Source organism: Muntiacus reevesi, chromosome 2 (genome assembly GCF_963930625.1).
Source record: "Muntiacus reevesi chromosome 2, mMunRee1.1, whole genome shotgun sequence".
Taxonomy (NCBI): Eukaryota; Metazoa; Chordata; class Mammalia; order Artiodactyla; family Cervidae; genus Muntiacus; species Muntiacus reevesi.
Genome location: NC_089250.1, coordinates 247,906,061 through 247,920,072, shown reverse-complemented (window position 1 = coordinate 247,920,072; position 14,012 = coordinate 247,906,061). Strand labels below are relative to the sequence as shown.

Below are 14,012 nucleotides of genomic sequence, written 5' to 3'. Positions count from 1 at the left end.
ACTACAAAACCTGGTGATTCATATGCCAATAAGCCTGCAGGGAGAAGGTATTCACAGCCTGCTTCACAACTGGCTGTTTGTCATGGTCTCTGGAGAGCAGTGACTATTCTCAAGAGACCATGATGGTGGTGGTTTAGTCACTAAGTCAAGTTTGACTCTTGTGACCCCATGGACCACAGCCCGCCAAGCTCCTCTGTCCATGGGACTTCCCAAACTCAAGAAAACTGGTGTGGGTTGCTATTTCCTCCTCCTCCAGAGGATCTTCTCAACCCAGGGATCAAACCTGGGTTTCCTGCATTGCAGGTGGTCTCCTGATTTGCAAGTGGATTCTTAACCAACTGGGCCCCCAAGCGAAGCCCTACTCAAGAGAGCATGGGATCCACAAAATGACACAACCAGGCAAGGAGCACCAGAGGACACTGACACCCAGGCAAAGGCGATGTTAGTACAGCCTGGGGATGACTGGGCACACACACAATCCTAGGACCACAGCTGCACTCACCATTGACAACTCTCTTGCACTGAAGCATCTTGAGGTCGATCAGCTCCTGCAGAGGAATCAAAGGGCACATGTCACTCCTGGACACACAGGTCCTGGGTACAGCAGGGAAGACCAGTGATCCTGGTTGCAGGGGCAGGCAAGAAGGCCAGTGCGTAAGTGGGCAGCACTGAGTGACCTGTGCTTATGGAAAGGGCTGCAGCCAGGCTGAGCTTTGGATGAGAATGAGCCGGGGAAAGCGAGCTGAGTGAAAGTGAGAATGAGCTCGGGTCCCTGCTGCTGGGATTCCAGTCCTGGCAGCTGTAACTTGTCCCCCTCGGGATTCCTCAAACCCTCTGCCACGTCCACCTTCACAGCTGGACCACTTCTTCTCTATATGCTAGTTACAGATGCACCCATCATGCCTTTACCATTAGATGATGAATGCCCTGAGGAAGGTTCTGGATTTACACAAATCCAGAGGACCTGAGAGGAAGAGCTGAGGCAAAACAGCCCTTGAAATGTCTTATTTTCTCTTCTGTCTCCCCATTATACCCAAAGAGCCTCTGGGGCTTGGACACAGTCTCATTCATCTTTGTGTCACTAGCGCCCAGCATGTTACAAGTGCTTACTGAACATCTGGTGAAGCTGCTTCAATGCCTTACATGCAGCAGATGCTCAGCTGATTGTTAAGTGGAGAAATTAATTTCAATTGTCACCAGTAAAACCACACATGGGCCTGCTCACCCACATGTCCTCAACACTATTGTTTACCAATTTTATTCATTTTAGTCAGCTTTTTGGTTATAGTGTAGAACCTCACAGATTTTTCTCTTTTTTTTTCACTGTATTTCCTTCATTGGTGAAAACAAACATTGTTTTTCCATGCTATAGAGTTTATCATTTGTGCATCTTCTACCAAACTGACTTTTACATCTATAAAAGTTGTGCAGAAAAAAAACTATTCTTTGTCAAAGAGGATATTATTTTTCTACCTCAATTATCACAACTGTTTTTCCTATATCCATGTCATTCCCTCAATTTTTATCATATATGACATTTATTTTTATAGAAGAGACAACTCAAATTTTGCCACAAACAACGCTTTCTAGTTCCCAAATCTATCTCCATCACAGTTAAGAATATAATGTAATTGGTTTTTATCTTCTTGGTAAAACTAACTTTGCCTTTTTAACTTACCTGATAAGTAAGGCCATTTATAAGTCAGTTATGGTCTCCTGCACTGCAAGCGGATTTTTTTTTTTCCAGTTCTACTAGTTTATTTCTACCAGCCCATCTCATTCCACCCTCCTCATGCATGCGTGCTCAGTCATGTAACCGCATGGACTGCAGCCTGCCAGGCTCCTCTGTCCATGGACTTTTCCAGGCAAGAATACTGGAGTGGGTTGTCATTTCCTTCTCCAGCAAGCAAATTATTTTATTCATATGGCTACCAAATGTTTGAACAGCATTTAACTTTTAAGTGCCTTATCATGTATGGGCTTATACTTTTTTTGTCAGATATTATTTTCCTGTATCTGAACTACGGCCCACTACCTTCGTCTCCTCCATTCCACCCTGCCAGGCTCCTCTGTTGATGTAATTCTCCAAGCCATTTGCTTCTTTAAGGGATCTTTCCAACCCAGGGATCGAACTTTGTTCTCCTGCATTTCAGGCAGATGCTTTACCATCTGAGCCACCAAGGAAGCGCCTTAGAGATGATACCAAAAGTACAAACAAAGGAAAGTATAAGATAAATTGAACTTCATTAAAATTAAAATTTTTGTGCATGAAAGGATACTATCAATAAAGTAAATCAATTACATTTATATAAAATTTTAAAAAGTTAAAACGAAGTCTTAAAAAATAAATAAATGAAAAATAAACTGAAAAGACAGTTATCTCCCACAGAATGGGAGAAAATATTTGCAAATCATATATCTATTAAAGGTCTAATATCCAGAATATATAAAGAACTCTTAAAACTCTTAGAATAAAAAAACAATAATTTTAAAATGGGCATAAGATATGAAGAGATATTTCTCAAAAAAAGATATATAAATGGAAAATAAACATAGCAAAAGATGCTCAATATCATTACTAGGAAATGAAAATCAAAACCACAATGTCCACAATGGGGAGAATTTCCTGGCAGTCCAGTCCAGAGATTAGGACTCTGCGTTCTCAATGCTGAGGGCCTGGGTTCAACCCCTAGTATGGCAAAAAATAATAAATAGAACCTATTTTTAAAAACAAACAAAAAAAAAAAAACCCACAGTGAGATACCATTTCAAAATGACTAGGACGGCAACAACCACAAAGAAAAAAAGACAAAAAGAGACTTCTCTGGCAATCTAGTGGTTAAGACTTCGCCTTCCAATGAACAGGGTACAGGTTCAAACAGGGGAATTAAGACCCCACATGCCTCAGGGCCAAAAACAAATAAATATAAAAAACATAAAAAACAGAAGCAGTATTTTAACAGATTCAATAAAAACTTTAAAAATGGTCCACACCCAAAAAAAAAAAAAATCTTAAAAAAAAAGAATGACTTTATTATTAGAAAATATCATGAAGTATTTGAGAAGTAATACATTATACTATATGAAACTTTCAAACAGTTATGAAGAAAATACATATATTAGAGAGAAAGAACACATTATAAAACAAATCAAGCAAAATGTTAACAGTAGGCCAATCTGGGTAAATGGTATATGGATGTTCTTTGTCCATTCCTACAATTTTTTCCATAAATAATTTCCGTGTAAGTTTAAAAAAATTACCCATCTGGGCAGAAGATTTGAATAGAAATTTCTTCAAAGATGATATACCAATGGCCATGAAGCATACAAAAACACGCTCAATGTCATTCAGCATCAGAGAAATGCAAATCAAAAGCACAACGAGCTATCACCTTACACCCATTAGCATGGGTACTATTAAAAAGGAAGAGAAGATAATAAGTGTTAGCAAAATATTTCAGAAACTGTTACATTGCTGGTAGGAGTGTAAAATGGTGCAAAAGACAGAGAAAACAGTATGGAGATGCCTCAAAAAATGAAAAAACTACCACATGATCCAGCAAATCCTACTTCTGGGTACACACAGCCCGAAGAACTGAAAGCAGGATCTCGAAGAGGGGTCTGCACACCTATATTCACAGCAGCACTATTTAAAATAGCCAAGAAATAGAAGCGACCCAAACATCCATTGACTGATAAATGGATAAGCAAAATGCAGTGCATATACCATTGATTATTATTCAGGCTAAAAATGGAAGGAAACCCTGTCACATAGTACAACATGTGATGAACCTTGAGGATATTATGCTAAATAAAATAAGTGAAAGTCGTTAAGTCGGGTCCAACTCTTTGTGACCCCATGGACTATACAGTCCATGGCATTCTCCAGGCCAGAATACTGGAGTGGGTAGCCTTTCCCTTCTCCAGGGCATCTTCCCAACCCAGGGATGGAACCCAGGTCTCTTGCATTGCAGGAAGATTCTTTACCAACTGAGCCACAATAAGCCAGTCACAAAAAGTCAACTATTGCATATTTCCACTTATATGAGGTATCTAAAGTATTCAAACTCATAGAAACAGAAAGTAGAACGGTGAAGGGGCTGTGTGGGATGGGGAAAAGGGGAGTTGTTGTTTAGTAGGTATAGAGTTTCAGTTTTGCAAGATGAAAAGGTTCTGGAGATCTGTTTCACAACTACTGAACTGTACACTTAAAAACAGTTAAGATGGTAAATCTTATGTATTTTTTACCATAAAAAAAAATTCAAGTACCCATTTTGGTAATCAAGGTCTCTAAAGGCCACTGTCTTCTCCCTTCATCTTGCTTATTAAAAGGCAGCTGTCAAAAAAAAATAAAATAAAATAAAAGGCAGCTGTCCTCTCACGTCTGAGCCACTAGAGTCCCATTTTATTTTGGTTTGTTTGTTATTTGTTTTATTTCTTTTTTGTTTGTTTGTTTTATTTCATGTTTATTGGCGTGTAGGTGATTTACAATGCTGTGTTAGTTTCAGGAGTAGAGCACAGTGAATCAGATACACACATATCCACTGTTTTTTAGATTCTTTCCCCATATAGGTCATTACAGAGTGTTGAGCAGAGTTTCCTGTTCTATATAGTAGGTCCTTATTGTAAAGGTAACCTATTTTACATGTAGTAGTGTGTATATGTCAGTCCCAATCTCCCAATGTATCCCCCTCTCTTTGCCCTCTTGGTAACCATAAGTTTGTTTTCTACATCTGTGACTCTTTCTGTATTGTAAATAGGCTAATTTGTACCATTTTTTTGGATTCCACATATAAGCAGTAGCTCATGATATTTGTCTTTCTCTGTCTTATTTCACTCATTAGGACAACCTCTAGGTCCATCCATCCATTGTTATTATAAAAAGGAATAAGTATGTGACATCTGATGAACCCCTAGCAAACTCCATCAACAGGACAGACCTTGGTGGGGAATAACCTTAACCTTTGCTGAGCTGGTTCATCCTTTCTTCACCTACAGCTGTTGAGGGCTTTGCAGGGTTTTTAAGAAGGTGCCTGTACATATGGAATGCCTGAGGTCCCACACTAGGTCCTGAGAGGTGGGTGAGTTGATTTGACTAACCCTACAGATGGGTCACCTCATGTGAACACAGAGCATCACAAGGCTGGCCTGCAAAGCAACTCTGGATCCACCAGGGGGCACCAGGCACCATGCTGTGCCTTTCCCAGTTCTCAGGGCTCAGTTCCCAGAGATCTTATCTACTCTCCACAAGCAGGGGCCAGCTGGCCTGCGTGCCTGCCTGTCTGACTCTGCTCCACAGCAGCCAGGTCTGGGTAAAGGGCCTATTCTTCCCAAATTCCCTCTTAAGCCCTCGCTTCTTTTCCTTTTTAAAAAATATTTATTTTACTTATTTATTTTGGATTCGCTGAGTCTTAGTTGCAGCATGCAGGTTTCTTAGATGTAGCATGTGGGATCTAGTTCCTTGACCAGGGATTGAATCTGGGTCCCCTGCATTGGGAGAACAGAGTCTTAGCCACTGGACCTCCACGGAAGTCCCAGACCCTCTCTTCTTTCTACACTTTTCTTTTTATTTTTTTTTTTCCATTTATTTTTATTAGTTGGAGGCTAATTACTTTACAATATTGTAGTGGGTTTTGCCATACATTGACATGAATCAGCCATGGATTTACATTACACCTTTCTTTTTATTATTTTTTTTTTTTTTTACCTTTCTTTTTAATAAAACCTTTTATTTTGAGATAATTGGAGGTTCACATGCAATTGAACCTGAATGTGAGATCCTGTGTACCCACTGCCCAATTTCTCCCCATGGTAACATCTTGCAAAACTATAATAACAATAATGCAACCAGGATACTGACACAGAATAGATCCATCAGCACAAGGATTCCTTGTGTAGCCCTCTTATAGCCACAGTCCTCCCTCCATAGATGGCTCTTAAGGATGGAAATGTCAGAAGCACTTGGGTAGTTTCTTTAACCTCTCACCCCTGCTAGAGAGACATAGCAGGATTAAGGGTTGCGGGGAAAGCTTACCTGCCCAACTGAGAACCACTGCTCACAGTCCCTATGCAATATCAGCTACTCCTTTAACTCTCTTTTTCCTAGAAGACGCTTTCTAAACCTGGGTCTGAAATACTATTAATAATATTCTTCAAAGCAGCAGGCCAGTAGCTGGCCCACTAGCTATTGCTATCAGAAAATTCTATGGCTTCCCAAACCAACCCCATTCAGTTTCTCTGGCTTGAATCTGGTCCTCTTCGTTCTCACTCTGAAACTGAGCTTCCTCATTCACATAATGAATGTGTATTAACTCCTACAGGAGCCACAGCAGCGACCTGACACGATGCTCATCTACCCACCTAGCACTGGTGTCCCACAATGCCTCCATGCAGCCCAGGCTCCTGATCCTCGGCAGGGCTCACAAAACTCCTGTGTTTTTGTCTTCTGATGCTTTCAGTGAACGGAGTGCCCATTCTGCCTCCTCTAGCTTCTGACCACACCCACCTACCGGTGAGGAGGCTGCACTTGTGGAAAAGCTCTCTGTCTGGGAGGATTAGGAGCCCCTTACCTCACAGTACACAATGTCCGCTCCATAGTCCAGGGCCAGGAGCCGCATTGGGAGAGTCCCCACCCGAACCATAGGGGCTAAGATGAGTTTGTTGTGGTAGTACAGAGAGAGGCTGTTGACAATCATTCCTGAAGAAAGAAGAGTCAGAAATTCAAATGGAGAAAAATCTCTTCTGTTATCTAGAGCAGGCTTTCCTTTTCCTCCCAACATGTAGTACTTTGTTTTCCCTTTCTCTGATCATAAAAACAATGCAAGCTCATTCACATATGCAACAAATATTTATTAAGTGTGTGGTCTGTGCCAGTCACTGTCCTAATCTTTGTGGATACATTAGAGAAGAAAACAAAGATTCCTGTTCTGCTAGAGCTTTCATGCTGGTGGGGAATGAAGAGTGCACAGCAGAGGAAACAGTCAGTGCAAAGGCCCTGGGGCAGGAGCAAGCCTGATGTGTTAAAAGACCAGTACAAAGGCCGACATAGTGGAGCACAGAAAGAAGAAGAGTAATGGACATCAGATATAGGACGGATGTGAGAGCAGTAAGCAGATAGGACACAATGGTGAGATCCCAAATGGCTTCATAGGATGCTCTATGGGCTTTGTTAGTTCTTCACGATATGAGCCAGCAAGGGTTTTAAGGAGAGGAGTGGCATGACTGATCACATTTCCCCATGATCACAGTGACTGCTGCATGAAAAGCCATGGTAGACACAGGGAGACCAGTTAGACTCCTCAGTCACTGACAAGAGAGATGATGGTGGTTCAGGATGGGGAGAGAGTTATGAAGGTGGTGAGAAGTGGTCATGTTCTAAATATACTTTGAAGGTAAAGTCAACAGGAGTAACACAAAAACAAAAAAACCAAAATCTTTAAAATGGATAACCAACAAGGACCTACCGTATAGCACAGGGAACTCTGCTCAATGTTATGTGGCAGCCTGGATGGGAAACGAGTTTCAGGGAGAATGGATACATGTATATATATGGCTGAGTCCCTCTACTGTTCATCTGAAACTATTACAACATTGTTAAATGGCTATACCCCAATATAAAATAAAAAGTTAAAAAAAATACCAATGTCCAGGCCTGACCTCAAGTCAATTAAATCAGAATATAAAGCTCACTAGGGCAGGAATTTTGTGTTTTGTTCACATGAAAAGTACCTGGCACATACGTGGTGCTCAGGAAATATTTACTGCTTGAATAAATGAATGAATGTACCACTATCACCTGAGACCCAAGGAACAATTCCTTTTAAAATTTAGAGTGTAACTAGGCAATGTATGTTTCCATGGCAGCTCTGAGAAAAACATTACCTCATGAGGCTACCACTCCCAGGAGCTTGGATTTTTTCACAATAAGTAAGCCTTTCTTATTTCTAGAAGACTCTTGAGAGTCCCCTGGACTGCAAAGAGATTCAACCAGTCCGTCCTAAAGGAAATCAGTCCTGAATATTCATTGGAAGGACTGACGCTGAAGCTGAAACTCCAATACTTTGGCCACCTAATGGGAAGAACTGACTCACTGGAAAAGACCCTGATGCTGGGAAAGATTGAAGGCAGGAAAAGAAAAGGATGAGATGGTTGGAAGGCATCACCGACTTGATGGACATGAGTTTGAGTAAGCTTCAGGAGTTGGTGATGGACAGGGAAGTTTGGCGTGCTGCAGTCCATGGGGTCGCAAAGAGTTGGACACAATTGAGCGACTGAACTGAACTGATAAAGTGCTTTGTAAAATATCTTGTAAAATATCCATCTCAATAACAACTAGAGGTTATTCAATGTCTACTGTGAGCCGGAGGGAAAGAGGGGATTTACAGAATATCTAAAGAAATGATAAGAAAGGGACTTCCCCCGTGGTCCAGTGGTTAAGACTCCATGCTTCCACTGCACGGGGCACTGGTTTGATTCCCAGTCAGGGAACTAAGATCCAGCATGCCATGCAGGGTGGCCAAAAAAAAAGAAATCACAGTAAGAAACTAGGGACTATGAGAAGAGACAGACAGGCTCAGACAGGCTCCAATCCCTATAACATTTTGAGGTAATCACATTGCAAGGGCTCGAGCATGAGAAAGCAGCCACTAACCAGTTACCCTGCCCCAAATATTTGGACAAAAGTCAAACACAAATACATACCTATGTATTATTCTTTTCTGATAATTCTTTCAATGTATCTGTTCTGGCTTGGTGCAAAGCAATTCTTTGTTTTGTATCTGAAAAAAGAGTAGCACAGGTAAATGGATGAAACCTGTCAGATCAGACATCCAAGGAGCCCTTCAGCTAAGGAACAAGGAGCTCTGAGTTTTGGGAAAGAATCATAAAAGTAGTGTAGAATCACAATATCATAGTGTATTCTTTGTATCAACTCCCCTCTATCATTCCACCACTCAATGGTCACTGATCTGTACATGAAATTTTCAGTGACAGAAAATCCAGCACTCTCCAGACAGATCTGGGCATTTCTGGTTGCTACAGCAGTTTTTATGTCAAATTCGGAATCTGACTCCCTGTCATCAGTCCCAGTCTGCCTTCTGGAATGGTTCAACCCATGGCACACCTCATCTCTTTTCCATCTGACACAGTCCGCAAACACATGAGGACAATTTTATTCTTCCCGAAGTTCTCTTCTCCCGTACCACCCCCCTTAAATCACCCCTTTCTGTGCTTATGGCTCTCAGGGCCCCCCCAAGGTTTCTTGATCCCAAGGGCAGGACAAGCAATGACATCAATATGCCCACTACAGATTCTGGGGAAGGGGCTGGGCCACACAAGAACTTGGCAAATGTAGCTACCCGAAGTGAGAGTACATGCGGCAACCTCAGCCCCTCTTCAGTCCCCATCCTCTATCCAAGTTTCTCAGCAGCACTGTTGATATATATATTCGGCCAGATCATTCTTTGGCAGGGCGGGGGCTGTCCTGTGCATTGTACTATATTTAGTAATATCCTGGTCTCTACCCACTAGAAGCCTGTAGCATTTCCCCAGATATGACAAATAAAGATGTCTCCAGCCATTATCAATTGTCCTGGGGGAAGGGTGGGGGCAAAAACCACTCTCACTCAAGAGCTGCCAATCTATCCAGTGACTCTGTCTACCTGTCATTACTCAAAACTCTCTCCTCCTCTAGTTTAACATGTAACTCTCCAGAAAACCCTATTGTGTATCAAAATACTATTTGAAATATAACAGTATTTATCTTTACAACAGCATCTAATGAAAGTAAAACTTTTCTTCAGGGACTTCCCTGGTGGTTCAGTGGTTAGGATTCCATACTTGCACTGCAGGCAGCAACACAGGCTGTACAGCAGTGGCCAAAAAAACCCAAAAACCTCTTTCTCCAGATGTTAAGACTCTTCCAAGTAGTTAACCCACATTTACCTTATCTCCTACCCAAGAATGATCTGGCCCAAAATATCAACAGTGTGCTGTTGAGAACCTTGGATACAGGATGGGGACTGAAGAGAGGCTGAGACTGCAGTATGTCTCTCACTTCAGGTAGCTTCATTTGCCAGATTCTTGTGTGGCCCAGCCCCTTCCTCAGAATCTGTGGGGTAGGAGATAATCTGATGCCCATTTTCTGGGTCCGTTCAAGAAGTACCGATAGTGTAAGGTTTTCCCACAACCTGAACTGAATTCAGGTAAAATATTCTGCCTGACCATGACTTTGTGAGACAAGTCATATACCTGTAGCTGGACCCTCCTCACTACTATTCAAGTAATTTAGGTTTCTAACCTGAAAGCTGGTGGAGCTAGCCAAGCTTCAGGATGAGAAGTTGGAAAAGGTGACAAGAGAAGGAAGAATGAACCTCAACTGAAAAGCAAGCGGAAAAGGTCCGAAGAGATGAGTTCTCTTGACTGAAGAGATGATATGCTGAAGTCCATCAGCTTGCCCTCTGGGCCCTCTGCTCTCTGGGCGGTGGGGAAACGCTGAGCCTAGATCTACTCCTGGTCTCGGCCCCCATTCACTCAGATTCTCAATAAATATTTGTATTAGAAGACCTTACAAGGGGAGCATATCTCTGAAAACACCGCCACACCCTCACAGTTTACACGGGGCGATCAGAACTGGACAGGCCATCACAGAAGCTGTGAGGGCGACAAAGGAGAATTGTAGGGTTCCGACATCGGATCGCCAGAAGCCCTCAGCCCTCCTGGTTCTTAATGCCAGGGCCCCATCGCCGCCTATCGCCGGACCTCGGTCCTCCTTCATCGCGCACCCTTCCCCAAGGTTGGCCGGGGCCTGGACGTCACCATCCGGTTTGGACCTACAGACCTCGCCGCTGCTGAACTCTACAGATCCTCCCTCCTTCCACACAGTTCGCCAATTCCGCAAGCCTTACTGAGCCGCGCCGGCCACCGTCCGCGAGGCCTTGGCGCGCGCGTGACGTCACTGTTGTGCGCCTCTTGCGCACCAAGGGGAATATGGCTCTAGCACGGCAGCTACGGCTGTTGTCGCTCGAGAGTCGGTTGCCTCTGGCGCCTCGACGGGACCTGACAGTCCGCGGTCCCGACGAGCCCCTGCCCGTGGTGCGCATCCCGCGGGCTCTACAGAAGCGGCAGGAACAGCGGCAGAGCAGGCAGCGGAGCCCCCTGCGGCCGGTGTTGGTACGACCTGGCCCGCTGCTAATCTCGGCGCGGCGGCCGGAGTTGAACCAGCCCGCACGCCTAACGCTGGGCCGTTGGGAGGCTGCGCCACTCGCTTCGCGAGGCTGGAAGCATCGGCGCGCTCGCCAGGACTACTTCTCCATTGAGCGCGCTCAGCATGAGGCCCCAGCACTGCGGAACCTCTCGTCCAAGGGCAGCTTCGCCGATCTGGGTCTGGAGCCCCGTGTGCTGAGCGCACTCCAAGAAGCTGCTCCCGAAGTCGTTCGGCCCACAACCGTGCAGTCGAGTACCGTTCCGCCATTACTTCGTGGCCGCCACATCCTCTGCGCCGCGGAAACCGGCAGTGGCAAGACTCTCGGCTACATGCTACCTCTACTTCAGCGGCTCTTGTGCCAGCCAAGCCTGGATCCCAGTCGTATCCCTGCTCCTCGAGGCCTGGTCCTTGTGCCTTCTCGAGAATTAGCTGAACAGGTGCGGGCCGTGGCCCAGCCCTTGGGCAGCTCCTTAGGCCTCCGGGTGCAGGAATTAGGGGGAGGCCATGGCATGAGTAGGATCAGGCTGCAACTGTCCAAACATCCTCCAGCAGATGTACTGGTGGCCACTCCGGGGGCTCTGTGGAAGGCCCTGAAAGGTCAACTAATCAGCCTGGCGCAGCTCTCTTTCTTGGTGTTGGATGAGGTAGATACATTATTGGATGAAAGTTTCCTGGAACTGGTGGATTACATCTTGGAGAAGAGTCACATAGCAGAAGGCCCCGCTGATTTAAAAGACCCTTTCAATCCCAAAGCTCAGTTAGTGTTGGTTGGGGCCACATTTCCCGATGGTGTAGGCCAGCTGCTGAGTAAAGTTGCCAACTTAGACTCTCTAACCACCATTACCAGTTCCAAGCTCCACTGCATCATGCCTCATGTCAAACAGACATTCATGAGGCTGAAAGGAGCAGAGAAGGTGACGGAGTTAGTGCAGATCCTCAAGCAGCGTGACAGAACACACAGGACTGGCTCTGCAGGAACTGTTCTCGTGTTCTGTAACAGCTCCAGCACTGTGAACTGGCTGGGATATATTCTGGATGACCACAAAATCCAACACTTAAGACTGCAGGGACAAATGCCAGCCTCCATGAGGGCAGGTATTTTCCAGTCCTTCCAGAAGGGCTCTCGAGACATACTTCTCTGCACAGACATCGCCTCTCGCGGCCTGGACAGCACCCAGGTGGAACTTGTCATCAATTATGATTTCCCTCTCACCCTGCAGGATTACATCCACAGAGCAGGGAGGGTGGGCCGTGTGGGGAGTGAGGTGCCAGGAACAGTCATCAGCTTTGTGACCCATCCCTGGGATGTGAGCCTGGTTCAGAAGATTGAACTGGCAGCTCGCCGGAGGAGAAGCCTTCCAGGTCTAGGGTCCTCAGTAAGTGAGCCTTTGCACCAGGAAACCTTACTGCAGCAGGCTTAAATACGATGCCATAACAGGAATCTTTTCCTGTATGCTGGGTGGGTGAGCACACTTGTCAGCAGGATGCTCTGGGCTGCTTAGTCACCTTCTGAAGGCTCCAGCTGCTGGTCAACACTGAAGGGTGAACTACTGAACGTGGCTCTCTGTAGTCTTTCACACGAAGAATAAAGTCAATTTTGGCTTTGTATCATGTCATGATTTCTAACAATAAGTGATGTTTCTGTAGTTTGCACCTGGGGCACAATTCACTGGATTCTGAGAAAATTCACACTCCAAACTACTACACCTAAGACAAAGACTCCTTCAGTTGATGTTTTTGTTTAGACTTTATTTCCTGCCCCAAAAACCACCCATTAAGGAGACTTCCCTGGTGGTCCAGTGGTTAAGAATCTGCCTCCTAATTCAGGGGATGTGGATTGGAACCCTGGTGGGGAAACTAAGATCCCACATGCTGTGGGACAGGGCAGCTAAATCCCAGCCTCACCCTATGGCCACAACTAAGACCTTACACAGCCAAATTTTAAAAAAATCCATTAAGCCCTCAGAAGAAAGAAAAGGAGATATGACTAGCAATAGGGAAATTTTCTTTATGAACAATGGCCAAGGCAAGCTTAGGCTCTCTTAGTGAAATCTCTTTGGGAAGTAGTGGCAGAAGAATAAAAGGCAGACTGACACAGAAGTATTCCTTGGTATGCATTTCCAGCCTCTGCCTTCTTTCTCATCTCTTGGTTGCAGAGGAAGAGGAAAGAAGGTTAAACATTTTTATAAAACTGGCAAAAGAAGCTTATAGCATCCTCTCACTATCTTCTAGGCTCTATAAGCTTTATAGAACCTAGCAGCATTATATAAGATTTGCCTAAAGTAAGGAACAGTTGAAAGAGATAATACTTAAGAAAACAACTTAAAACTGCTCACACACTGAAAAGGATTAAGTTGCAGAGAACAGAAATAGGCTCAGAGCAACTTTTGCCAAAAGAGAATATTGTGTTAAATGTGCAGTCTTTCCCATATGAGGAAACAGAGTCAGAAAGATGAAAGAACTTGCTCAAAATCACACAAATAAGTAGGACAGAATCTGGTCTGTGTCCTAAGAGTTGTGTTCTTTAACCACTAGACTAAGTTTTCTCAAATGTGATTCACATGTAGAATAACTATACATTTCTGTTTGCCTTGAATATTCCTTGTTTATATCTATGCCTGCTGCAATTTTTAATATTGCTCACTTTGACGCTCAAAAGCAACCCCAAATAGACAATAATTTAGTCACTATCTGTGGACCACTTTGGTGCAACTGCCCAGGAAGCTTGTTGATCCCTGAGCCCTACTCCAGAGCTACGTAAGTTTTCTGAGGGTTGGTCCAAAAATCCACATACAAGTCTTTGTTAAGT

The 14,012-nt window shown here is 44.2% G+C and overlaps 2 protein-coding genes across 3 annotated transcripts in view; one reads left to right on the top strand and one right to left on the bottom strand.

The window, feature by feature from the left end:
* Nucleotides 1-10,926, bottom strand: part of DUS2 (dihydrouridine synthase 2) — a 33,481-nt gene extending 22,555 nt beyond the window's left edge. Inside the window, exons 1-5 of one of the 2 annotated variants that reach the window (XM_065925601.1) lie at nt 10,838-10,877; nt 10,298-10,375; nt 8,701-8,777; nt 6,570-6,697; nt 503-548 (exon numbers count right to left, since the gene is read on the bottom strand). In XM_065925601.1, coding sequence (XP_065781673.1) covers nt 503-548; nt 6,570-6,695 — 172 coding nt within the window. In that variant the 5' untranslated portion in view covers nt 6,696-6,697; nt 8,701-8,777; nt 10,298-10,375; nt 10,838-10,877. Of the gene's footprint in view, nt 1-502; nt 549-6,569; nt 6,698-8,700; nt 8,778-10,297; nt 10,376-10,837 lie in introns of both variants that reach the window. The other variant, XM_065925600.1, reaches the window with a different exon arrangement.
* Nucleotides 10,927-10,979: 53 nt separating this feature from the next.
* DDX28 (DEAD-box helicase 28) lies at nt 10,980-12,817 on the top strand. Its single transcript, XM_065925598.1, has one exon. The coding sequence runs from the start codon at nt 10,987-10,989 to the stop codon at nt 12,622-12,624; it is 1,638 nt and encodes a 545-aa protein (XP_065781670.1). The 5' UTR covers nt 10,980-10,986; the 3' UTR covers nt 12,625-12,817.
* Nucleotides 12,818-14,012: the final 1,195 nt, after the last annotated feature.